Source organism: Pan paniscus, chromosome 10, assembly GCF_029289425.2.
Source record: "Pan paniscus chromosome 10, NHGRI_mPanPan1-v2.0_pri, whole genome shotgun sequence".
Classification (NCBI taxonomy): domain Eukaryota; kingdom Metazoa; phylum Chordata; class Mammalia; order Primates; family Hominidae; genus Pan; species Pan paniscus.
In genome coordinates this window covers 101464229-101487995 of record NC_073259.2, presented here as the reverse complement: position 1 = coordinate 101487995, position 23767 = coordinate 101464229, and the positions used below count along the sequence as shown (strand labels likewise).

General features: G+C 41.6%; 1 protein-coding gene across 2 annotated transcripts in view; it reads left to right on the top strand.

Moving 5' to 3' along the window:
• Positions 1-1648: 1648 nt before the first annotated feature.
• UBE2N (ubiquitin conjugating enzyme E2 N) overlaps positions 1649-23767 on the top strand; it is a 35999-nt gene continuing 13880 nt past the window's right edge. For both annotated transcript variants that reach the window (XM_034934228.3, XM_063593188.1), the window contains exon 1: positions 1649-4208. In XM_034934228.3, the coding sequence (XP_034790119.1) occupies positions 4179-4208 (30 nt within the window). In that variant the 5' untranslated portion in view covers positions 1649-4178. The remainder of the gene's footprint in view (positions 4209-23767) is intronic.

Sequence of the window (23767 nt, the reverse complement as noted above, 5' to 3'; positions counted from 1 at the left end):
ATCTGTAGTCCCAGCTTCTCAGGAGGCTGAGGCCCACTTGAGCCCAGGAGGTTGAGGCTGAGGCTGCAGTAAGCCATGTTTGTACCACTGCACTCCAGACTGGGCAACAAGTGAGACCTTGCCTCAAAACATTTTATTTTATTTTATTTATTTTTTGAGACCTAGTTTAGCTCTTGTTGTCCAGGCTGGAGTGCAATGGTGCCATCTCGGCTAACTGCAAACTCTGCCTCCCGGGTTTAAGTGATTCTCCTGTCTCAGTCTCCCAAGTAGCTGAGATTACAGGCATGCACCACCACACCCAGCTAATTTTGTATTTTTAGTAGAGACAGGGTTTCACCGTGCTGGTCAGGCTGGTCTCGAACTCCTGACCTCGAGTGATCCACCTGCCTCAGCCTCCCAAAGTGCTGGAATTATAGGGGTGAGCTACTGTGCGTGGCCAAACAAAATTATTTTATTGTTTATATTGAAGGTATACAACATGATGTTATGGAATATGTCGTATCAATAGTAAATAGGTTACTATTGTGAAACAAATTAACATATCCATCGTCTCACATAGTTACCTATGTTTTTGTGACAACAGTAGCTAAAATCTACTTATTTAGCATGAATCTCATACATAGCGTAAACTTATTACCTATAGCTCTCATATACATTAGCACTCTAGGCTTGTTCTCATGTACATTAGCTCTCTAGACTTGTCCTAAATATCTGCTACTTTGTACCCTCTGATCTACATCTCTGATTCTCCATCACTCCACCCCACAACCTGCTCAGGGTAACCACTGTTTTGTTGTCTATCTCTGTATTAGATATACTAAATAGGATTCTTAACTAGCCCTCTAATTTGAGAACTGTATCTCAGCCCTGTGACAACCTGTTCTAGAGTATATCCTGTTCCACAGGATTTATATGAATCGGAAGTTCAGATTTTCGTTTCCAGATGAGTTTAGTGCGAGCTGTCCTCAAGAGGGGAAAAAAACAGAAAAAACAATTTGGAGAGACAGGAAAAATGTATATGTTAAAGTGTTAATACTCTCAGAGAATTTTATGCCATCAGACCAATCTCTACCAAACAAGGTTATACTATCAAGTTTTAAAAATCTGGTTTCCTAAAGAAAACTACATATGGTTCTATCAAATTACAAAAAATAAGTGATTGCTAAGTGCTGTGTACTGTTCTAAGTACCTTATACAAATTACATCATTTAAACTTCCCAACAACCACATGAAGGTAAGTATATTTAATAGGTGAAGAAAACAAAGGACAGAGAAATTAAGCAAAGTGTGTTTTCAAACCCAGACTGGGAGCTCCAGAGCTCTCACTCTTAACCTAAATGATACTTATTGTCTGTTCTGATAGAAAATAGACAAAAGGAGGCCAGGTGGAGTGGCTCACACCTGTAATCCCAGAATTTTGGAAGGCTGAGGCAGGCGGATCACTTGAGGCCAGGAATTGAAGACCAGCTTAGCCAACATGGTGAAACTCCATCTCTACTAAAAATACAAAAATTAGCAGGGGGCGGTGGCACACGCCTGTAATCTCAGCTACTCTGGAGGCTGAGGCAGAAGAACTGCTTGAATCTCAGAGGGAGAGGTTGCAGTGAGCTGAGATCATGTCACTGCACTCCAGCCTGGGTGACAGTGAGAGACTCTGTCTCAAAAACATAAAAAAAAAAAAAAGCACCTGGCACCTCTTTTTGTTTTGCTTATTGTTTTTTTTTGTTCTCGTTTGTTCAGAATTTTTTGTCTTCAAGTGTTAGTATCCATCAAAATTACCCCTGATGTTTAAATGCAGATTCCCAGGTCTCAGCACTGACCTAGAGAATTAGAATCCCTGGGGGAAGGGCTCGAGCTGCAGGAATGCTTTTTTAAAAACAAAAAACAAAAAACAGAAAACAGTGCCCTAGATGATTCCAAGGCGGGTGGCTGATAAGCATACTCTGACAAATATTGTACATGTGGCAGTTTCTTTCCGAAAATTGGCCACAACCATACTTTCCATTACATATATGCTGCTAGTTCCTAGAGTCTTGCAGCTCCCCTTTCAAGAGGTGGTGTCCATGTTCCCTGCCCTTGAGACAGTGTGGGTTTTGTGGCTGATTGACTGATGGATTATGGTTATTGTGATGCCATGTGACTTCCACGAGGCCATGTGATTTCCACGGCTGGGTCAAAAAAGGCGATTTAGTGTCCATTTCAGCTTGCTAGAACACTTACTCTTGGAGCCCAGCCACCATGCAATGGGGAAGCCCAAGATGCCCCAGGGAGAGGCCCACTTGGAGTGAAACTAACAGCCAGCACCAACTTGCCCGCCTTGTGAACCATCATGGAAGCCAATCTTCTGGTTGCACAGGCTGATGCAGCACAAGCAGAGTGTGCCTTCCTGCCAAGCCCTGCCCAGACTGCAGACCTACACACTCCCAACACAATACCACTCTGCCTTTCTGCCTACCAGCATGAATTATCCTGGGTCCTCTATAAAATATTCTGAAAAGTATCTTTGTCCAGTTTCATTTACTTTTGCAGATTCTTCTAGTCACAGAACCACCTATTGCAGACTTCTGGTTATTTGAAATTCTCATTATTACCTCTGAACCTTGGCTTCTCATCTAAAACGTTCTGTTAATAATAGAGACTACTTCATCTGTTTCATAATTGAATGATGTATTAAATTTATTAACCATTTAGCATCGTGCCAGCACAAAATATTTCTTATTGTTCTTAGTAGGTTTCTTGTATTCAGAGTTCTTTAGTGCACTATTTTTTCTCTCTCATAGCTCAATGCCATTTCACAGGCCATTTCCTATGCTTGGCATACTCTTCCCTACAAGGTCAGGTAGGTTCTTACTCATCATTTAGGACTTCACTTATTTAAGAAGGCTTCCCTGAGTTCTCAAGCAGTTAATGCCTCTCTGCTAAAATAGCACCTTGGAGGAACCTGTATTACAGACAGCCCTTAACACATTGGATTGTAACTAATTGTTTACTGGTCTCTCTTCTCCATTGGAATCTAAGTTCCTGGAAGGCATGGTCAGTCTTGTCTTCATTTATTCACCATCTACTGTCTGTTAGTGTGCTAGGAAACACTGTGGTTAAGTAGTTAAGGGCCAGGTCTTGGCGGATCTGCCTGGGGACAAAACAGCTCCTTGGAAAAGATTAACTATCTAAGCCTCATTTGTAAAATGGAAACAACACCTCCTCACGATTGCTGTGAAGATGAACTAAAGTGCTTGCAAACAGTCCATCACACAGCAAACCATCCGTCATCAGGATAAAATGCTTCCCCAAGAATTCAATTTTCGGGCACCCCCACTCTAATTCTCTCATAGGACCTCGCACTCTATAGGTAATCTCTGGTTTACGGATTACTCTGGGTTCTTTAAACCTCTCCTTGGTCATTCGTCCTGTTAACAATTCTGAGTCTCAACCTTTAGGTCTAGGCGTTCAGAACCATTCTTCCCGCCTCCAACTCGCTCCAAACCCTTTTCCTTCAGCCTACCCTGGGCCTAGGGGTGTGTCAGAGGTCCAATTTATACAATTTAAACATCAAAACTCCCCCAACAGCGTGTGAATAACTGGAGAGACCCCCAGTCAGAGCTTTGCCACCGAGTTTCGGTCTTGCCCTCCCTTTGAGGAAGGAGCAAGACGATGAGCCCCACCTCAGTAGTTCACTGCAGAGCCAGCAGGGAACGCGCGCAATGCAGGCTGAACTGAAAGAACGAACGCGTGAATGAATGAATGGGATACGTCGTAGGCCAGGCCTCTGTTACGTCGTCCACCGGCGCGGGCGTGGCCACGGTTAAGAGAGACGCGCGCGCGGTCGGGCGCGGGCCGTGCCGTACCACCGTCGCGGGCAGGCTCGGCCACGAGCGCCAGAGCCCCGCGCCTCCCCTCGCGGCCTCTCCCAAGTCCCTGCCCCGCCGCAGAGCGTCACTTCCGCCATCCCCGGCCGCGGTTGGGGCGGGGCGCACGGGGGAGGGGGCCAGGTCGGAGGGAAGCCCGCCCGTGCCCGAGCCCGCGCCTGAACAGGGACTACATTTCCCGAGGGGCCTCGGCGGCGGCTGCGGCGACGGGCGCGGCAACGTCCCCCGGAAGTGGAGCCCGGGACTTCCACTCGTGCGTGAGGCGAGAGGAGCCGGAGACGAGACCAGAGGCCGAACTCGGGTTCTGACAAGATGGCCGGGCTGCCCCGCAGGATCATCAAGGTAACCGCCCAGGCCGGCCTCCAGCTCTTCGCTCTGCTCTCGTCGGCTCAGCTGGGCAGGCAGCGCGGCCTCTCGCCTCCTTCGGCCCGCGGCCCGCTCTGGGAGGCCCGAGGCGGCGCGGAGAGGGGTTGGCCGCGGCGGCGAGGGAAGTCGGGTGCTGAGGAGGGGGCGCCGGGGAGACTTCCGGCCGCGGCGGGGCAGCCGGACAGCGGGGACCCGGGGCTTCCAGGCGGCTGCCCGGCGGGCTAGGGAGTGCTGTCCCACGCCCCGGCGGAGGGTGGGGCGGCAAGGCTGCGGGTCTCTGGGCTTGGGCGCGGGCCTCCATAGCTTCTGAGACCACCCCCCGCCGGAGGCCGCGGGCGCGCGGGAATCGCGGCGGGGCTCGGGCTCCTGGTGGGGATTGTGCCCGACAAGGTCCCTCGGCAGCCGAGCCCCTCTTCTCCGCCCCGACGGGGTCGCGGAGGTGCGGCAACCGCGGGTGCAGAATGAATGAACCGGGAGGGTCAGGCCGGGCGGGGCCCTGCGCCCCGGGAAGTGGCTGTGGGAGGCCCGCGCGTCCTGCCGCGGTCAGCACATGCTCGCCCCTGGTTGCCGCGGCTGCCTGGGTCCCGGGACGTGGGGGCCCCGCGCCCCGCTGCCCTTGCTTCCGCGATCTCTCTCTTCTGAATACGTTTCCGCTCGTTTATCTCTGCGAAGTGATTTTACTCTGGTTGGCAAACTCAGAGCTGTTCCGAGGAAATAGTTTTAACACAAGGCTGGGGGAGGGCCGCAGTTATGGGGGATTCTCTTTCTCTCTCCTCTTTTCTCTCTCTCCTCTCCTCTCTTTTTCGTAGATATGAGGCCTCGCTATAGTGCCCAGGCGGATTCCAAAACTCCTGGCTTCAGAGCTCTTCCTACCTTGGCCTCTGTGGGGGATCTCGTGAAATCTTTTGCCCCTCAATTTTGTGCGTTTTAATTATTAATTGGCTGTTTATGAATACTGTGTTTTGACAAGTATATATGGAACCATGACATTTTCGATTCTTTGATTTTGTAAAGTCTTAAGGAAATACCGACAAGTCTTCAGACGTGAGATATTCCTTGTCATCACAACAACTAAACCTTAAATTTTTGTGTCGGTTTTTATGAAGGAAATTAGTTGCACATTTATGTGACTAAATGCGCCAGTTAAAGTGACTCAATTGCAGCATCATTTTGCTTGATATAACCTGGTGAACGTGTATGTTAATCTTGTTCATTCTTGTGAAATCTATGGGGAGATGCATACTAAGTGGAAAACCTGTTAGGCTTCGAGGATGATGTACTGTATACTGCTTCATCCAATTGCATTTAAATATATCTGAGATGAGGGAGATGTCACTGACCTAAGGGTGCTGATGTAGAGAAATAAGACGTTTTTGTATGGTAGAAATTCTTAGAAATGAGAGAAGTAGAACAGATTGTCAGGGAGCACTGGAGTCTAACAATGTGAATCTTCATAGTACGAAATTTGTTGTGTGTGGATTTATCTAGGATTCCGTCCAAGGAGTTTTAATTGTCATATGTATTGGCAGGTCCTTACAACGTGGTTTTAGTTATAATGCAGTCACATGGTCCCCAAAGATCATGTTTATTGAGGCCCCAGTTGAAAAATGAATAGGGAGTGATAGAGCCATACATCAAATATCCTTGTTTTCGTTGTTACTTAGGTTATTGACCAAGTACATAATGCAAGTTGACATTCATGATGATTCTCTGAAATACATAGTGAACTAAACATTTAACACGCATTTTTCTATTTTTGATTATGAAGATATGCCCGGTAATATGAAAGTCTTGGATGAAAAAATAAATTCTGTGGAACCTTGTTTATAAATTTACAGAAATGGTTTAAGGCAATAAGTTGAAGTCCTCATGATTCAATTCATTTGGCACACAGTAATTTAATTTACACTGGGCATTTACATTTTGCTGTTCAAACTAAGACAGTAGTAACTCATACTGTGATATATAATCTTAATTTTACGGTATCTTGTTGACGACATCTATCTAATGAATGGCACCTTGATTTGGGTTTTATCTTATTAGTTTAATGTCATTTATAGCTTAAAAGGATGGTTTTCTCTAATCCTTAAACAGAAGACTAAAAGACTAGATTTTTAAAAGTGTCCATGCTTGTGTTATGTAGGTTGTTCCATAATCAGTGACAATGCTTTAAAAAAAAATCAGAATTTATTTTTAAAAGTTGCCTCTTTTCTGTCAATCACTATACAAACTTCTGTGTGGTGGATGGGGGTAACGGTATTGTCCTGAGGCAATAGGGACATGACTTTGTTGATTGGACTGTTAATTTGTTTTATTTCTGGGTGATCTTTGACTTTCTTCTTTTCTTTTTGTTTTCTTTTCTTGAGACTCGTCTCACTCCGCTTCCAGGCTGCAGTGCAGTGGCAGGATCATGGCTTACCACAGCCTTGATCTCCTGGTCTTAGATGATCCTCCCACTTAAGCCTCTTGAATAGCTGGGACTGCAAGGTGCATGCCACCACACCCAGCTAATTTTTGTAGGGACTGGGTTTCGCCATGTTGCCCAGGCTGGTCTCAAACTCTTGACCTCACACAGTCCACCCATTTCAGCCTCCCACAGTGCTGGGATCACAGGCATGAGCCACTGTGCCCCGCCTGACCTTTGACTTTGAAAGGATGAAATTTAGTGTTGATATAACATCAGTGTTAGCATTCTCATCTAATGAAAATGTTAAAATAAGGTGGCTTGATTTGCATGACTGTTAATATGATGCTTTCTAACTTACAATGATCACTATTTACATTTGTAGATTTCTTAACCATTTGATTCTTACAGACATTTTTGTGAACTAGACAATATATTTTGCAGTCTAGAAACTGACTTAAATGACTTTCCTAAGGTAAAGCTGGTAAGAGGCAGAATTTGGATCTTGATTAGTGTAACATTCCCCTGTCTCTTGTTACTGTAAAATGACTAACTACAAATACAAGATGATTTTCTGGACTACTATTCACCCAGTTGCTATCTCATTTAGATTCCTGTATCTAATCCAGTAGCAAATTCTGTAGGTTCTGCTTTCAATATATGTACTAAATCAGACACTTTCCCCCCTGTCTTTCAAACCTCTGTTCACTTCCATCATTTACTGCCTGGCCTCCTGTATTAGCCTACTTTGGAGCAGCAGCTAGTGTTATCTTCTTAAAATATAGACCATGTTACCCCCCTGCTAAAAACTGTAGAGGTTCTCCATCACACTTACGTTAGAATCTTGCCTTTTCCCCCCCTTAGCTATAAGGCCCTACATTCATCTGGGATGCCTACTTCTGAGCGCATCTGCACTTCTCTCTTTGGGTCACTCCACTGTAGCCACACTGTTGCTTTGCTGTACCCTGAACAATAAGTGGTTGAGCTTATTCCAGTCACAGGACTTTCCTCCAGTTTGTTGCATTGCTTGCTTTGTCCAGTTGTTCCGTTCTTAGCTCATATGTCATACCCTCTACCTAACCTGTCCCGTATAAACCAGTTTCCCTTTTTCCTCCCCCACAATTTTATCCTCCTATCTCCCTTTCTTCTGTATAAGTGCTTATTACTGTTCGAAGTTATGTTATTTACTGTTTATTTCTCTCTATTCCCCATTAAACCTTCATGAAGTTAGGGACTCTTGGATATCCCGGGCATTGCTCATTCGTGCCTAGACCAATCCTCGGCACATAGTAGGTACTGAAATATTAATAGACTAACTGAATAGATGAGCCTTAATCTCAATGAGCAATAATTTGACATTGTTACTCCTTGGTATATTCTGTCTGAACCAATGTCTGAGCTAAAAGTTAAAGCTAGTCTCGTTTTCCACCCATAAGCTCACTTAAAAAGGACATCAATCTTCTGCATTATTTCTTTTTTGTGTGCCTACTCTGCTTATGTATCTTTTTTTATTAACTAGGAAATGCACACATAGAGCACATTTGAAAGGCTCTGAAGGATACATAGAGAATCCCTCATCTGTCCTTCAGCATTCCAGTTCCCCTGCTTAGAAAACCACTGTTTTTGTTTGTTTGTTTGTTTGTTGAGACGGAGTCTCCCCCTGTTGCCCAGGCTGGAGTGCAGTGGTGCAATTTTGGCTCACTGCAAACTCCACCTCCCAGATTCAAGTGATTCTCCTGCCTCAGTCTCTTAAGTAGCTGAGACTGCAGGCACGTGCCACCACACCTGGCTAATTTTTAGTAGAGATGGGGTTTCACCATGTTGGCCATGCTGGTCTCAAACTCCTCTTCTCAAGTGATCCACCTGCCTCAGCCTCCCAAAGTGCTAGGATTACAGGTGTGAGCCACTGCACCCGACTTCAACCACTATTTTTATTGTGTATCCTTACAAGAAGACCAGAGCAACTTTCTGCTATAAGTTAGGCGTCTTCTCCTTCTCATGCAAATACCTTGATTCCCTTCTCTTCCCCTCTAACCACCTATGTATCTTCAAGTTGACTTTTTTTTTTTTTTTTTAAAGAGACAGACTGCTGCTTTGTTACCCAGGCTGGAGTGCAGTGGCTTTTCACAGGCGTGATCATAGTACACTATATACATACAGCCTCAGATTCCTAATATCAGGTGATCTCTACCTTCAGCCTCCAGTATCTGGGATTACAGGCATGCATCATAGTGTTCCGCTTTGGCTCTTTTTTTTTCTCAAAGGGCTGTTTAATGGAACCTTATGGTTAGACTTTATTTTATTTTTTCAAATATTGGAAATGTAATACTTTTTCAGTAGAGATGGGGTCTTGCCATGTTGCCTAGGCTGTTCTCGAGCTCCTAGGCTAGGCTCAAGTGATTCTTCCACCTCGGCCTCCCAAAGTGCTAGGGTTAACAGGCATGAACCACCGTGCCTGGCCTAGACTTTATTGTAACTAATTGCTTATTCATAACTTTCAGAATGTTTCCTAAATTGTGCTATATAAAAAATGCTGTAACGAAGTTTTGTATGTATGGCATTTTGCACAAGTGTGAGTGATATTGAGTCTTAGTAGTTCTGTTTTAAGCTAGAATCTTTAGTTTCGTTTTTCTGCCTTATCTTCTGGACCAAAGCTCTTTTAGCCAATAAAAGTGACTGAAGCTGGGCATGGTGGTTCACACCTGTAATAACAGCTCTTTGGGAGACTGAGGCCCAAGGATTGCTTGAAGCCAGGAGTTGAGACCAGCCTGAGGAACATAGTGAGATCTCCATCTCCACCAAAAAAAAAGTGAGCAGTTAAAGCTTAAAGTCATAAAGGTTAAGAGGTACCTAAAATGTCTCTCAAATGAGAGGTTCTGCATAATCCTGTCATAAAGAAGAATAACTTTCGGGAACCGATAAGTGAGATCTATAGTTATGGCCTTGGTCAAAACCAAATCTGTTTCAGCTTTACATGTTACATTGATACAGTGACTGACATTCCTTTAATGGTCTTTTCAGAATTAATCATGAGGGCTGAGCACTGTGGCTCATGCGTATAATCTCAGTACTTTGGGAGGCTGAGGCGGGAGGATCCCTTGAGCCCAAGGTTTCAAGACTGGGCTGTACAACATAATGAGACCTTGTCTCTACAAAAAAAATAAAATGAAAATTAGCCAGGTGTTGTGGCACACATCTGTAGTCCCAGCTACTCAGGAGACAGGTGGGAGGATTGGTTTGGCCCAGGAAGTTGAGGCTGCAGTGAGCCTAGATCGCGCCACTGCACTCCAGCCTGGGCGACAGAGTGAAACCCTGTCTCAAAATAGTAATAATGATAATAATGAAAATGATAAAATACAGTCTTGGGAAAAAGTAGTTAACTTACCCTAAGGGTTGACTTATTTGATTAAAACCTAGTGAGTCAACCTTCTGGAATTAGAATTTTACCAGTCTTTCGCAGAATTTACTTTATGTCTCCCTTCCCCACTGGTCCCTTGTCTATGGTGCTGAAAAATTTACTTAAAAAAATACATTTAATTAATTTTTTGAGACAGGGTCTCTGTCACCCAGGCTGAAGTGCAGTGGAAAAATTTACTCTTCTATTTGGTGTGATTTAGCCTCAAATTCTTAAAAATCAGATACAGTCTGATTTTACATTGAGACTTGAGTTTACTTTTTTAATAGGATTTTTTGAAGTACACACATTATTTTTTCCTATTACTGTTTAAAAGCCACTCATTTGATAGGTATTCTAGTGCATAAGGTATTTTTTTTTTGTAAGAAAAGTGATTTAGAAAACTCACCTTTTATTTATTTGAGACGGGAGTCTTGCTTTGTTGCCCAGCCTGGAGTGCAATGGCACAATCTCGGCTTACTGCAACCTCTGCCTCCCAGGTTCAAGCAGTTCTCCTGCCTCAGCCACTGGAGTAGCTTTACTCTCTGCCTTGGACATTTTTTTTTTTCTTTTTTTGAGATGAAGTTTTGCTTTTGTTGCCCAGGCTGGAGTGCAATGGCGTGATCTCGGCTCACTGCAACCTCTGCCCCCTGGGTTCAAGCGATTCTCCTGCCTCAGCCTCCCTGGTAGCTGGGACTACAGGTGTATGCCACCACGCCCAGCTGATTTTTGTATTTTTAGTAGAGGCAGGGTTTCACCATGTTGGTCAGGCTGGTCTCGAACTCCTGACCTTTGGTGATCTGCCCACCTCGGCCTCCCAAAGTGCTGGAACTACAGGTGTGAGTCACCGCGCCTGTCCTACCTGTTGTTTTAAGCTCTGAAAATACTTGTCTGATAATGTTTTTTTCCAACTAAAAAAAGGCATGGAAAAGTTACCATGATGTTTCAGAAATATATGTACCTCCAGGTGGGGGCAGGGAAACTTAGCCAGGTATGGTGGTTCATGCAGTAATCCTAACAGAAGACTGAGGCAGGAAGATCCCTTGAATCCAGGAGGCCGAGGCTGCAGTGAGCTATTAGTGGCACCACTGCACCCCAGCCTGGGTAATAGAGGCAAGACCCTGTCTCTTAAGTAAATAAATAAATAAATAAAAACTCATTATGATGAAGACAGATTTGTTATAAGTTGTAATTAAAATCACTTTTGGAATTTAAAAAAAAACTTGTAAAAAATTTGACCAGGAACAGTGGTTCTTTAGTTCTTTCAGTTGTCTCACTTAAGAATTTTCTGACCTCTTCCTAGGAAAAAAAGCTATTTTTTTTAACGTATGACTTCTGGGGATTCAGATTCTTGCCAAGTTTATTTGTGGATTCCCTAGGTCTCCATGTGCTCCATGTTAAGAATCCCTGGACTGCTTTTGATAGTGATTAAACTTTAAGGCTCTAAAGATACTGTTTTAATATACTATCTAATGTTTTGATTATGAAATGTGAGCATAACTGAAAGTTAAAAATAGCAGTCAGTTCAGTATTCTTTTTTAAGCTCCTCTGTGTCAAGCAGTTCCTTTAGTCCAGATTGATCAACTCCTGCACAAGTGAAATTAAGTTGTGTCAAATTATCAAGTACTTTAGTATTCACTGTGCTAAATGACTGTGACTGGAAATGTTATGCATTTGCTTTGCTGAAGTTTGGAATTTTTTCCACACGTGTTAATGACCACTCTTAAAACCAGAGTTTTTTTTGTTGAGACGGAGTCTCGCTCTGTCGCCAGGCTGGAGTGCAGTGGCACGAACTCGGCTTACTGCAATCTCCACCTCCCAGGTTTAGGCGATTCTCCTGCCTCAGCCTCCCGAGTAGCTGGAATTACAGGCACGCGCCACCACACCCAGCTATTTTTTTTTTTATTTTTAGTAGAGACGGGTTTCACCATGTTGGCCAGGATGGCTTCAATCTCCTGACCTCGTGATCCACCCACCTCGGCCTCCTAAAGTGCTGGGACTACGGGAGTGAGCCACCAGAGTTTTACACATTAGAGAACATCTGTTCTATCCTTTTCTTTCTCTGGTGAGGAATTTGTAGGCCAAAGAAGTTGGATGACCAGATTCCTGATGTACAATTCGGTTCTTCTTCTTTTTTCCCTATACCTTATAGGATAGTTTACCTGTGTAAATTGATTTAAGAAGAAAATATGCTACAGATTCAAGTTGTATGGATTCTGAACACACATTATATTTTCTGTTATAATGAACTATGGATGCATATGTGCTATAGAAATAAATACTAGAAACAAGGAAATGAGGACAGCAGCATCCAGCAGGGGCTTTTGACATCACAATTATAGTAATCATAGTTCTGATTTAGGTGCCAAATTCGTATCTTATACAGTGCTGCTTTCTAAAAACAAAATAAATCTGAGAGGCATAGTATATGTAATAATATTATATCAAGAAAAAGAATTCTTATGTGCGTATGCGAAAAACGAGTTGGACTGTTGTTTCATTATAGAGTTGAAATTTTCTTTGCAAATGTAATATATGAAGGAATCAATGTGGATATACCAATTAGGCAATGAAATAATAGGGAATCTTTTAACTTCAGCTAAAATCTTAGCAGCTTTTAAAATTTCTTCCCAAGTGAAGTGACTGATGGCCCTAGGGTCTTCTGTGGCAGAAACATGACTGTGTGGTTGGAAGAACTGGATAATTGGTTAAGAGCCCTCAGAATCAACAGAAATACTTCATTATTATTCGTTCTTTCAAGGGCTACATGACACCATTGGGGGCATGTTATATTTTTTAAAAATCCTAGCCGGGCGCGGTGGCTCACGCCTGTAATCCCAGCACTTTGGGAGGCCGAGGCAGGAGGATCACACGGTCAGGAGATCGAGACCATCCTGGCTAACACGGTGAAACCCCGTCTCTACTAAAAATACAAAAAAATTAGCTGGGCGTGGTGGTGGGCGCCTGTAGTCCCAGCTAGTCGGGAGGCTGAGGCAGGAGAATGGCGTGAACCCAGGAGCGGCAGAGCTTGCAGTGAGCGGAGATCACCCCACTGCACTCCAGCCTGGGCAACAGAGCAAGACTCCGTCTCAAAAAAAAAAAAAATCCTGGATGAAGCTATTCTAAAATTTCTTGAGTACTTAGGCACAGACATTTTTGGTTTTGAATTGGCCAGTAACTGAGATGCTTCTGAATAATTAGGATTCTACTGTAATTTAAAGTAATTTTAGATACTGGTTTCAGAATCTAAGGTTGACATATTTTGCATTAAAACAATTGGCTATGTTGTCTTTAGATTTTCAAATTTTTTTTTAGTTTTCAATACCTTCACATTATGTCTCTGTCAGTTTGGTTAATTTTGGGCAAATGAATTTATATTTTGAAAGTCTTTACAGTTCTAGGGATTGAAGGCATTGTAGTTAAGGAAACACTAGAAAGAACTAACAAATTTATATCATGAAACCGTTGGTGATTTTTTTATTGCTCTGTAACTTTCTTAAGATTACTTTATAGCTTATACTCAGAATGTTAGTAAGTAGCTGTTTTTTGTGTGTGTGTGTGTGTGACTCTTAAAGACAACTAGATTACCATCTTACTATGAGGCAGGGACAAAGTGGTTTTAGTAACATAGGCTGATCCCAAGGCCAAATTTCAGTTTTCTGTAACCTTGTGATTTGTATGTCTCTTTATTATCCATTCATGAGATTTTTTTTCAGTTCAATTAATTATACATTCATTGAATGCATAATATGCATTTACCAGTAAGCCAGGTGAACAGGAAAGGCATCCCTGTGTAATGGAAAACACAGTCATGAAACAAGAAATTTCTGTGGCCCAGGCTGGAATGCAGTGACGCGATCTTGGCTCACTGCAACCTCCGCCTCCCGGGTTCAAGCAATTCTCCTGCCTCAGCCTCCTGAGTAGCTGGGATTACAGGTGCACGCCACCACACCCGGCTAATTTTGGTATTTTTAGTAGAGACAGGGTTTCACCATGTTGGTCAGGCTGGTCTCAAACTCCTGACCTCGTGATCTGCCCACCTCAGCCTCCCAGAGTGCTGGGATTACAGGCAGGAGCCACCGCGCCCAGCCGAGGAAGTGTTTTTAAACTTGAAGAGTAAGAGTTTGCCGGGCCAAGAGAAGGAGGGAGTGTGAGTGAGTTTTTGGCACATGGGGCAGCAGATATGAAAGCTGGAAGGAGAGACAGAAAGCATGGCATCATCTAGAAATATAGTATGTGATGGATAATAGAATCAGGGTCTCATCAAAAATAATTATTACTGTTTAATGACTGTGTTCAAAGAGTTGGCATCAAGAATTGTTAGGCAAACAAAGTGTTTCTAATTATGAAATTCATATTTAGTCTGTGAACTATTCACCAGCATGCAGTGTGGCAGCTGTTCCTGAAGTGAGGTTGGTCATATAGTTTTTATTATGTAAAAATAGACATCTTTCATTGGCATTGTGTACCAGGCACTGTTCTAAGCATGTTACGTGCATTAATTTACTTAATTCTAATTGCAGTTTTATGATGTGTGGATATTAGTATCATTCCTATTTTATAGCTATGGGAACCTGCACAGAGGGATTTATTAGTTTGTAGAGCTATGATTTGAACCCAGGTGGTCTGATTCTGTAGACTGTGGGTACTGAAGAACATATCTATTCCTAGATAATAACTGGCAGTGCATGTATTTTTATACTGTATCATTTGGACATCTGAAGTGGAAACATGTTTAAGAACAGGATCTAAGTGCTTAGCTTACTTGTTTTGGGTTGTGTTTTGTTTGGTTGGTTGGCTTTTTTTGAGACGGAGTTTTGCTCTTGTTGCCCAGGCTGGGAGTGCAGTGGCACGATCTCGGCTCACTGCAATCTCCGCCTCCCAGGTTCAAGCAATTCTCCTGCCTCAGCCTTCCGAGTAGCTGGGATTACAGGTGCCCGCCACCACACCCGGCTAATTTTTGTATTTTTAGTAGAGACGGGGTTTCACCATGTTGGCCAGGCTGGTCTCGAACTCCTGACCTTGTGATTCGCCCGCCTTGGCCTCCCAAAGTGCTGGGATTACAGGCATGAGCCACTGCGCCTGGCCGTGTTGTTTTTTTAAGATAGGGTCTCACTGTGTTGCCCAGGCATGATCATGGCTCACTGCAGCCTCAGCGTCCCGAGTAGCTGGGATCACAGGCATGCACTACCATCCCCAACTAATTTAAAAAATTTTTTTATATATATATAAAATATATATTATGTACAATATAAAATATATATACATATATAATATATGTTACATAGAGACAGGGTCTCCCTATGTTGCTCAGGCTGGTTTTGAACTCCTGGGCTCAAGTGATCCTCCTGTCTCAGCCTCCCACAGTGTTGGGATTACAGGCATGAGCCACTGAGCCTGCCGCTTTTCTTGGTTTTTTTTTAATCAGAAGTCTGTTTATTGTAATTTAATTAGAGGCTTTCTTACAAACATGAGACCCTGTTTAGTAACATAGTTCACCTTAAGATGGAATGCCTCTGGTCTGGATAGCATATTCTTTTCCTCCCCCTCCCCACCCAGCCAGTCCTGGATTTGAGGAATTTTGTGGTTCTGGTGAGAAGGGACTCTTTGCTGCTCTTTCTTACCAGCAAAATATACAGTCTTGAATCACTTAACGATGGAGTTACTTTCTGAGAAATGCACCATAGGCAATTTCATCATTGTGTGAACATCATAGAGTATATTTATACAAACCTAGATAGTGTAGCATGCTACACACCTAGGCTATGTTGTATAGTCTGTTGATCCTAGGCTACAAACCTGTTTAGTATGTTACTGTACTTAATACTGTAGGCAGTTGTAATGCAGTGGTAAGTATGTGTGTATCAAAATAGGAAAGGTACAGTAAAAATCTAGTATAAAAGATAAAAAATGGCATACCTGTATAGGGCACTTACCATGAAGGAAGCTTGCAGGACTGGAAGTTGCCCTGGGTGAGTGGTGAGTGGATTTGAAGGGCTAGGACATTACTGTGCACTACGATAGACTTTATAAGCATTGTACACTTAGGCTACACCAAAAAATTATTTTTTAAAATGTTTCTTCAATAATAAGCCTTGGCTTACTGTAACTTTTATATTTTATAAGTTTATATTTTTAAACTTTTGATTTTTTTGTATTAACATTTAGCTTAAAACACACATCATACAGCTGTGCAAAAATATATTTTCTTTATATTCTATAAGCTTTTTTCTCTGTTACAATCTTTTTTAAAAAAACTTTTTTGTGAAAAACTAAGACATACACACACATATTAGGCCTATTCAGGATCATCAGTATCACTGTCTTCCAGCTCCTCTTGTCCTACTCGAAGGTCTTCAGGGGCAGTAACACACATGGAGCTGTCATCTCCTATGACAACAATGCCTTCTGGAATACCTCCTGAAGGACCTGCCTGAACCTGTTTTACAGTCAACTTTTTTTTTTTAACAAGCAGAAGGAATACACTCTAAAATAATCAATGAAAGTATAGTATAGTAAATACTAGGCAATAGGAATTTTTCAGTTCCATTATAATGTTGTGGGACCACTGTCTTTTGTGCAGTTGATCATTGACTGAAACTCATACAGCGCATGACTGTATTTAAAGTACCACTGAATCAGACTAATTTTAAACAAGAATTTTTTTTCTCAGTAAGCCTAAAAATATGTTAAGAGTTATCTTGCATTCATTTATATATCAAGTTGAGTTTTGTGTTTTCTTTTTCTTTTTTTCTTTTTTTTTTTCTTTTTTTTTTTTTTGAGACAGAGTCTCCCTCTGTCGCCCAGGCTGGAGTGCAATGGCATGATCTTGGCTCACTGCAACCTCCGCCTCCTGGGTTCAAGCAGCTCTACTTCCTCAGCCTCCTGAGTAGCTGGGACTACAGGCGTGCACCACCACGCCCAGCTAATTTTGGTATTTTTAGTAGAGACGGGGTTTCACCATGTTGGTCAGGCTGGTCTTGAACTCCTGACCTCGTGATCCGCCTGCCTCAGCCTCCGAAAGTGCTGGGATTACAGGCATGAGCCACCGCGCCTAGCCTACACTTTTTCAAATAAAGCACACTGTCCAGGACCCTGTCTTTATTGTTGTGGTTCAGGTAAGGGTTAAACTAAAAGTGCTGCAAGTTCTGTTCAGGGGCCAGCACTGACTGTGATTAGAGAAGTACTTGGCCAGACCTTGCCTATTTCTTCTCCTAGTTTAATTGGCAGGGCTGCTGATGTATTGGCAAGGATGCCAAGACAAGAATCTATGGGCTATTTTCTCTGAACACTTGTTTCTAGTCTGAGTACTTAGTTCATGGTTATACATTGGAATTATCTGGGGAAGTTTGTAAATTTAACATTGCCAGCACAACATATTTTTGTTGTTTTAAGAGCTGCTTATGATTTTAGTGTACACTTTGCAGAAACACTGGTCATATGTGTTCTTGGCTTCAATGCAAAGATGGGTAGAATGGGAGACAAAAGTAAAATCATACAGCTAGCACTGCTTTGTATATTGAATACAAAGGCATCAATGGGAACACCAAAGAAGTGACAGACTGGCCTGGAAAACCCTCAAGGTTGGTTTAGGGAAAGGTTTTTAGAGGATGATATTTGAGCTGAATTTTGAAGCATAAGTAGAAAAGGGGGAGTAGAATGTCGACATACCAGACCCAGGAGATATTTGAACTAAGACTGTGTAACTTGAATCAGCATGTCTATGCTTGGATCACAGATACTTAGCTTCAAAAGTAATCTTTTAACTTGAAGTTTCTTTTCTTCAGAAGTTGTAGTCCATGAATATATATTCATTACTAAAATTTCTGTTGGCTGGGTGCAGTGGCTCATGTCTGTGATCTCAGCACTTTGGGAGGCTGAAGCAAGTAGGTTGCTTGAGCCCAAGAATTCGAGAACAGCCTGGGCAACATGAAGAAGCCCCATGTCTACAAAAAAATACAAAAATTAGCCAGTTGTGGTGGCACATGTCTGTAGTCCCAGCTACTAGTTGGGAGGGTGAAATGGGAAGATCACTTGAGCCTGGGAGGTTGAGGCGGCAGTGAGCCAAGATTGTGTCACTATACTCTAGCCTGGGCGACAGAGCAAGATCCTATCTCAAAAAACTGAAAACTCTGTTAACATGCTGTGAATATGTTATATACTAAATAGTCAAGTAATAGATATTTGTTTTCCCTTCACTTACTTTTACTATTCCAATCTCTAATTCATCGGTAAGATTCCAAAATCTCACTGAATATTGAAGGAAAACTCAAATGCTTCATTTATTTTTTTGAGGGATAATTCTCATACCATAAAATTCACCCACTCAAAGTGTACAGTTTAGTGGTTTTTTCATATATTCACAAAGTAGTACAACATCATCACTTGTTAATTCCAGAAGATTTTTGTCACCCCAAAAAGAAAAACCCTGTGCTTATTAGCAGTCACTCTACCTTCAACCCCAGGCAACCATTTATCTGCTTTCCAATTCTATGGATTTTCCTATTGTACACACTTCATATAAATGGAATTATACAATATGTGGCCTTTTCTTTCTGGCTTCTTTCATTTAGCATGTTTTCAAGGTTCATGTATATTGTAGCATGTATTAGTACTTCATTCCTTTGTAAATATTTTAGCTGAAGTGTTTTCTAAATAAAACCTTTTAAAAAGTGATAGTGCTGAAGGGAAGCAAGGTAGAATTTTTAGGAGATAGGTAATCTGTATTGGCTCTCATAAAACTAGTCACATGTGAAGCCTGCATTGCTTTAGAACAGGGGTTTCCAACCTTTTGGCTTCCCTGGGCCACATTGGAATAAGAATTGTCTCGTGGCTGGGCACGGTGGCTCACGCCTGTAATCCCAGCCCTTTGGGAGGCCGAGGCAGGCCGATCCCTTGAGGTCAGGAGCTCGAGACCAGCCTGGCCAACATGGTGAAACCCTGTCTCTACTAAAAATACAAAAATTAGTTGGGTGTGGTGGCACACGCCTGTAATCCCAGCTACTTGGGAGGCTGAGGTGGGAGAATTGCTTCAACCTGGGAAGCAGAGACTGCAGTGAGCCGAGGTCGTGCCACTGCACTCCAGTCTGGGCGACAAAAGAAAAAAAAAAAAAGAATTGTCTTAGGCCACACATAAAATACACTAACACTAATGATAGCCGATGAGCTTAAAAAAAAAAATCTGCTGATGCACCCATGAGAGGGGAGACAGCACTGTCCTCTCTCGCAGTTTTCCCTTAACACCCCCTTATCTGCAGACTTAAACTAGGAGCCCCTGGCAGAGTCCTACCTCCAGAATCACAAAAGTGTAGAAGGAAAGTGAGAGACATTGATTGACTTTATATCTGACTTACTAGTTTCCTAAGGCAGAGATTTTTTTAGAAAACTGCCTGGCCTGGCCCAGCCCAGGATAGATAGGGATGGGTAAGAAGCCCTTGAGATGTGGCAGTATGTGGCTTGACTTCAGACTTGTCGGATTAGGGGTTTTATAGGGTTTTTTGCTCTTGTTTTGATTAAGCTTGTTTGACTTGCAGGGTGTCTCCTACCTGTGTTCCAGCCACCCGATTTCCTTCCTCAAGAAAACTGTTTACTTATACTATTCAAATTAGTTATTCTCAGGGCTATTTTTATGACTTTGTAGCTTTTTTTTTTTTTTTGGATGCAGTTTCACATAATACATTGCTGGCTCGTGTTGCTAGCAAGAACTGATTCCAGCATTTATGTTCTTTGAATGTATTGTCGCATTCTTTCGGAGACTCAAGCTGTCCACATGAATTAGATGAATTTGACCCAGTATTATTGTCCATCGTACTCTATTGTAATACATCAGCCCTAGTGTGTAAGTCTGTGCTTATTTCAGTTACATTAAAATCTGAGTTGTCTGGATCATTTCCTCCTCTGGCTTAGTAGTGCAGGACGAGATAATCTGAAATCACAGAAGAGTAAAAAATCTGCTGAGTTATTTACTCCAGCTGGATCTCTTAAGACTGTTCAAATTTCAGACCTAATTGATAATCTGTGAAATATTAAATTCTCTAACCAAGCTGTTTCATTTCAGATTCTTCCCAAAACCTTGAGGTAGGGGGAAGAATCATCTTTAATATGTCAACTTGTGATTATTGAGGCAATGATCACTTTTTTAAATTGAGGAAAATGCTTATTAGATTGTTGAAGCTGCCTAGAGGGGCAAAAGAAGTGATAAGGCTGGTATCTCTGGTGCTTCGTAATTGGTCCATTTAAGTGTATGACCTGTAGGAATAGTGTCAAAGCTAAGGCTTTTGGACAGACGTGTGAAATAGTTTGTAAAGATTCGGTTTGGAGTCTTGCAAGTCTTTTTTTCTGCATACTCCTGCTCTTTGCAGTCACTGCTTGGCTAGGCCTACTATTTTTGGAAGTTCTTGAATTTCCTTTTAACCCAGTCAGTGGTTTTCCTTACTCTGTGGGGTTGGTCTCAGGTAGTTCTGCAGTTGATCTGTTCGTTAACCAGTAAGAAATGCAAGACACACTGGTGTCCAGCATTGGGTCTGCAAATGTTAGACACAGGCCTTGATCTCTAGGAACTAGTTTAGTTGGAGAGACAGTAAGGTAGCAAAGTGTGTAAGGGATGGCTTACAGAAGGTTCATTCCTACTGTAGTCTTTTGCTGACCTCTTAATTGACAATTGACTTTCAAGATGGTAGAAATGCTGCTTTTCATGACTAAAATAATGTTTTATGGCTCAGAGAGCCTTACTTCCTAATTCTCTAGAGCAAAACACTGATTTAGGGAATATGAAATGTATGTTTATGTATGGCAGGAACAAAGAATCTGAGGCCAGACTCTTGAGTTTGATTTCTAGCTCTGCCAAATATTAGCTTGGGCAACCTCATTTGACCTCTCTGCTTCTTTATCTGCTTAATATACTAATCTAGCTCTATGGTAATTGGAAGGATTAGAGTGTAAAGAACAGACCCTAACATAATACTGAGCCTTATATAGTGTTGGTTATTACTGTTTTCTGACTTTGCAAAGATGCTGCTTCACCATAAACATAAAAAGATTGAATGTCTTCCTAGTGTGTGGGAAAATGGTTTGCTCATTTGTTTCATAAATGAAACAAAGTTCATTTATGTATTTGTTTCACAAAATAGATAACATTAAATATAACTCTGAAGTGAGGCATAGATTTTGTGAAAGCACAATGAATGTTCATTTACTGACAGTGGATAGCAAAATGGGATGTTTTGGGTAAATAACATTTTGATTTAATTAAAATTGTCATATGTGTAATCCATTTTCCATGGGTTAGGTAATAAAGTTGATCTTTGCAACTGCTAAATTGAAGTTTTATTTTTTAATCCAAAGTATTTCACTATATAACTTCAAGAGGCGCCATTTATGCAGACTGTCATATGAATGGTCCTCTCCTGAAGCTGTGCGGTATGGTTAGCCCTGAGAGAGGATGCTTACTGGGTGGGAGACAACCCTCCAATATCTGCATGCCTTCATGTTTCCTAATTTATCTCAGAGTTAGTATGCAGAGTGTGAAAGACTGTTTTAATTTTTCTTTCCTGATGGTTTGGATTTTATACAAAATTGTGTTACTGGTACAATTGGATTGAGAGTGCAAATCTGAGCGAAATGTAACTTGTTTTTTTGTTTGCTTCGCTGAAAAGTTCAACTGCTCTGCTTCCATCTGTTCTTGTCTTGCCTTACCTATTATGGAGTCCTCAGGCATTAAATTTTGTTGTGATTGCTGCATTTGAAACCAGAAAGAACCTGAAGAAAAAGGGTCGAGTAAGTAAATACATGGTAGCTATACTAGTATAGTCACTAGCTTGTAGGCCAGGAAAAGTACCTGTTTATGCCATATGGTTTTTAAAGAATATTGATTTGTCTGTAAATCAACCAGCCTTGAGGAAAGTGGCTGCAGTGACACAGGAGTGAAAAAATGTAAACATATTAAACTGTTTTTAAGGGCTTTTGTCTTTATCAGAACAACAACAAAAAAAAACATTCTAGAATGTTAATTGGATTTTGGTTATTAGGAGAATGGCTAATTTTATTTAGATTAATTTTATGTATTTCTTTAATGAGCAAGTGAAAAAAACTTGGGAAAAAAGCAGGTGCCCTTAGCAACAAATTTTCTCTTTATTTAGATATTGAACGTTGGCATAAATACCAGGATTACAGTTCATAATATCCTTCTCCTTCAGCAGGGAAGACTAAAACAGTAATTATAGGCCTAAAGAATGTTATTACAAAAGGGGACCTTCCAGTAGAAAGAAGCATATAGCAATAAGATTCAACTCATTCTAATAATAATAAAGTGTTCAGACAATTTTGGTGCTATAGAGAACCTTTTAAATGTTCAAGGGACATTTTAGAAGGCTGGAGAGGTAAATGATTTGTCTGTGGTCACATATCACATTGGTACAATTAAAATTGGAATTAAATTCAGATGTGCTAACTCTTGAGCCTCTTCCCCCTCCCCACGCTAGGTACACCAGGCTGCTTAGTTGAATTTAACTGTCTAATGTGAAATTAGCTCCTCCTTTAAAAGGTTTTAAGTAGAAGTTCTTTGATAAAGAGATTGGTTGACTTGTATGCTCTCCTCTTTTGACTTCATTTAATCCCAAAGAGATATTTAGCTTCTTAACGTATTTACCAGCCCCCAACCCCCTCCTGCCTTGGTCTGCTAACTCTTAACCTTTTCTTCACTTCCTTTCCTATTGAGTTTAGACTTTATTTTAGTAACCAACAGAAGCCAGCTTTGGCTAGTTTAAGCAGAAATGATATTAAGAGTTATTAGTTACCTCACACATTCTTCAGGAGGGCCAAAGAAAAGAGGGAGCCAGGAACAAACTTCAGAATCACATCACGATGATTTCAGTGCTCACACTGTGTGCAACACATTCTACAGTGTGTGCGGTGTGATTATTGATGTCAAGCGCAGAATGTTACCACTAGAACTCTGCTGCTATCTTAGTGGTAACTACTGCAGTTCTCTACAGAATGGGTTATTTCTTTGTTTGTGATGCGCAAGAAGTGCTGGATACATACTACCAACCTCATTTTGCCCTAAATGCTTCCAGGCAGTCCTTTTGTGTGACCACGGGTAAGTTTTTCTTTTTCTACAAGTTACTTAAAATTTTTACAATTTTCTTATCTCCCAGCTCCAACATTATACTAAAGAGTGGGAGCTAAAGGAACATATGAATGAGTGGGGGAATTTTTAACATTGTTTAATAGTTAACGTAGACAAATGACTAAAATTACACATAAGGGCCTGAAATGAATTACCAACTTGAAAAAAAAAGTAAAATTTTATGAAAGAACCCACAATCGACATCATTTTTTACATAAAAGCTGGATCAAAGAAAAAAACCAAGTTCACTGGTTTTTGCTAATAAATCTTATGATTTTAGTGTTCACCACATAAAACAGGCTTTTAAAAAGTTTCCCTAATTTTAATTCAAGATGAATACAGAAGAACATTTCCTACCTCACCTACTAAGTTATATACCCACTCCCAGAACCTAAAATATGCAATAGGTTTGTTAATAGTGCCTTGAGGACCATGGCACACAGCAGTCCCAATGAACTGTGTTACTAAGCTAGGTCCTTTCTTTTCATTCAGCATTCTGAGACATCTCTGTCAAATCATTCCTGAGATACAGAGTTCATTAAGATAGACAGCTACATTATTTAAATCACTAAAGTCTTATTTTTATTTTTTGAGCTGGTGCTAAAAGTTCA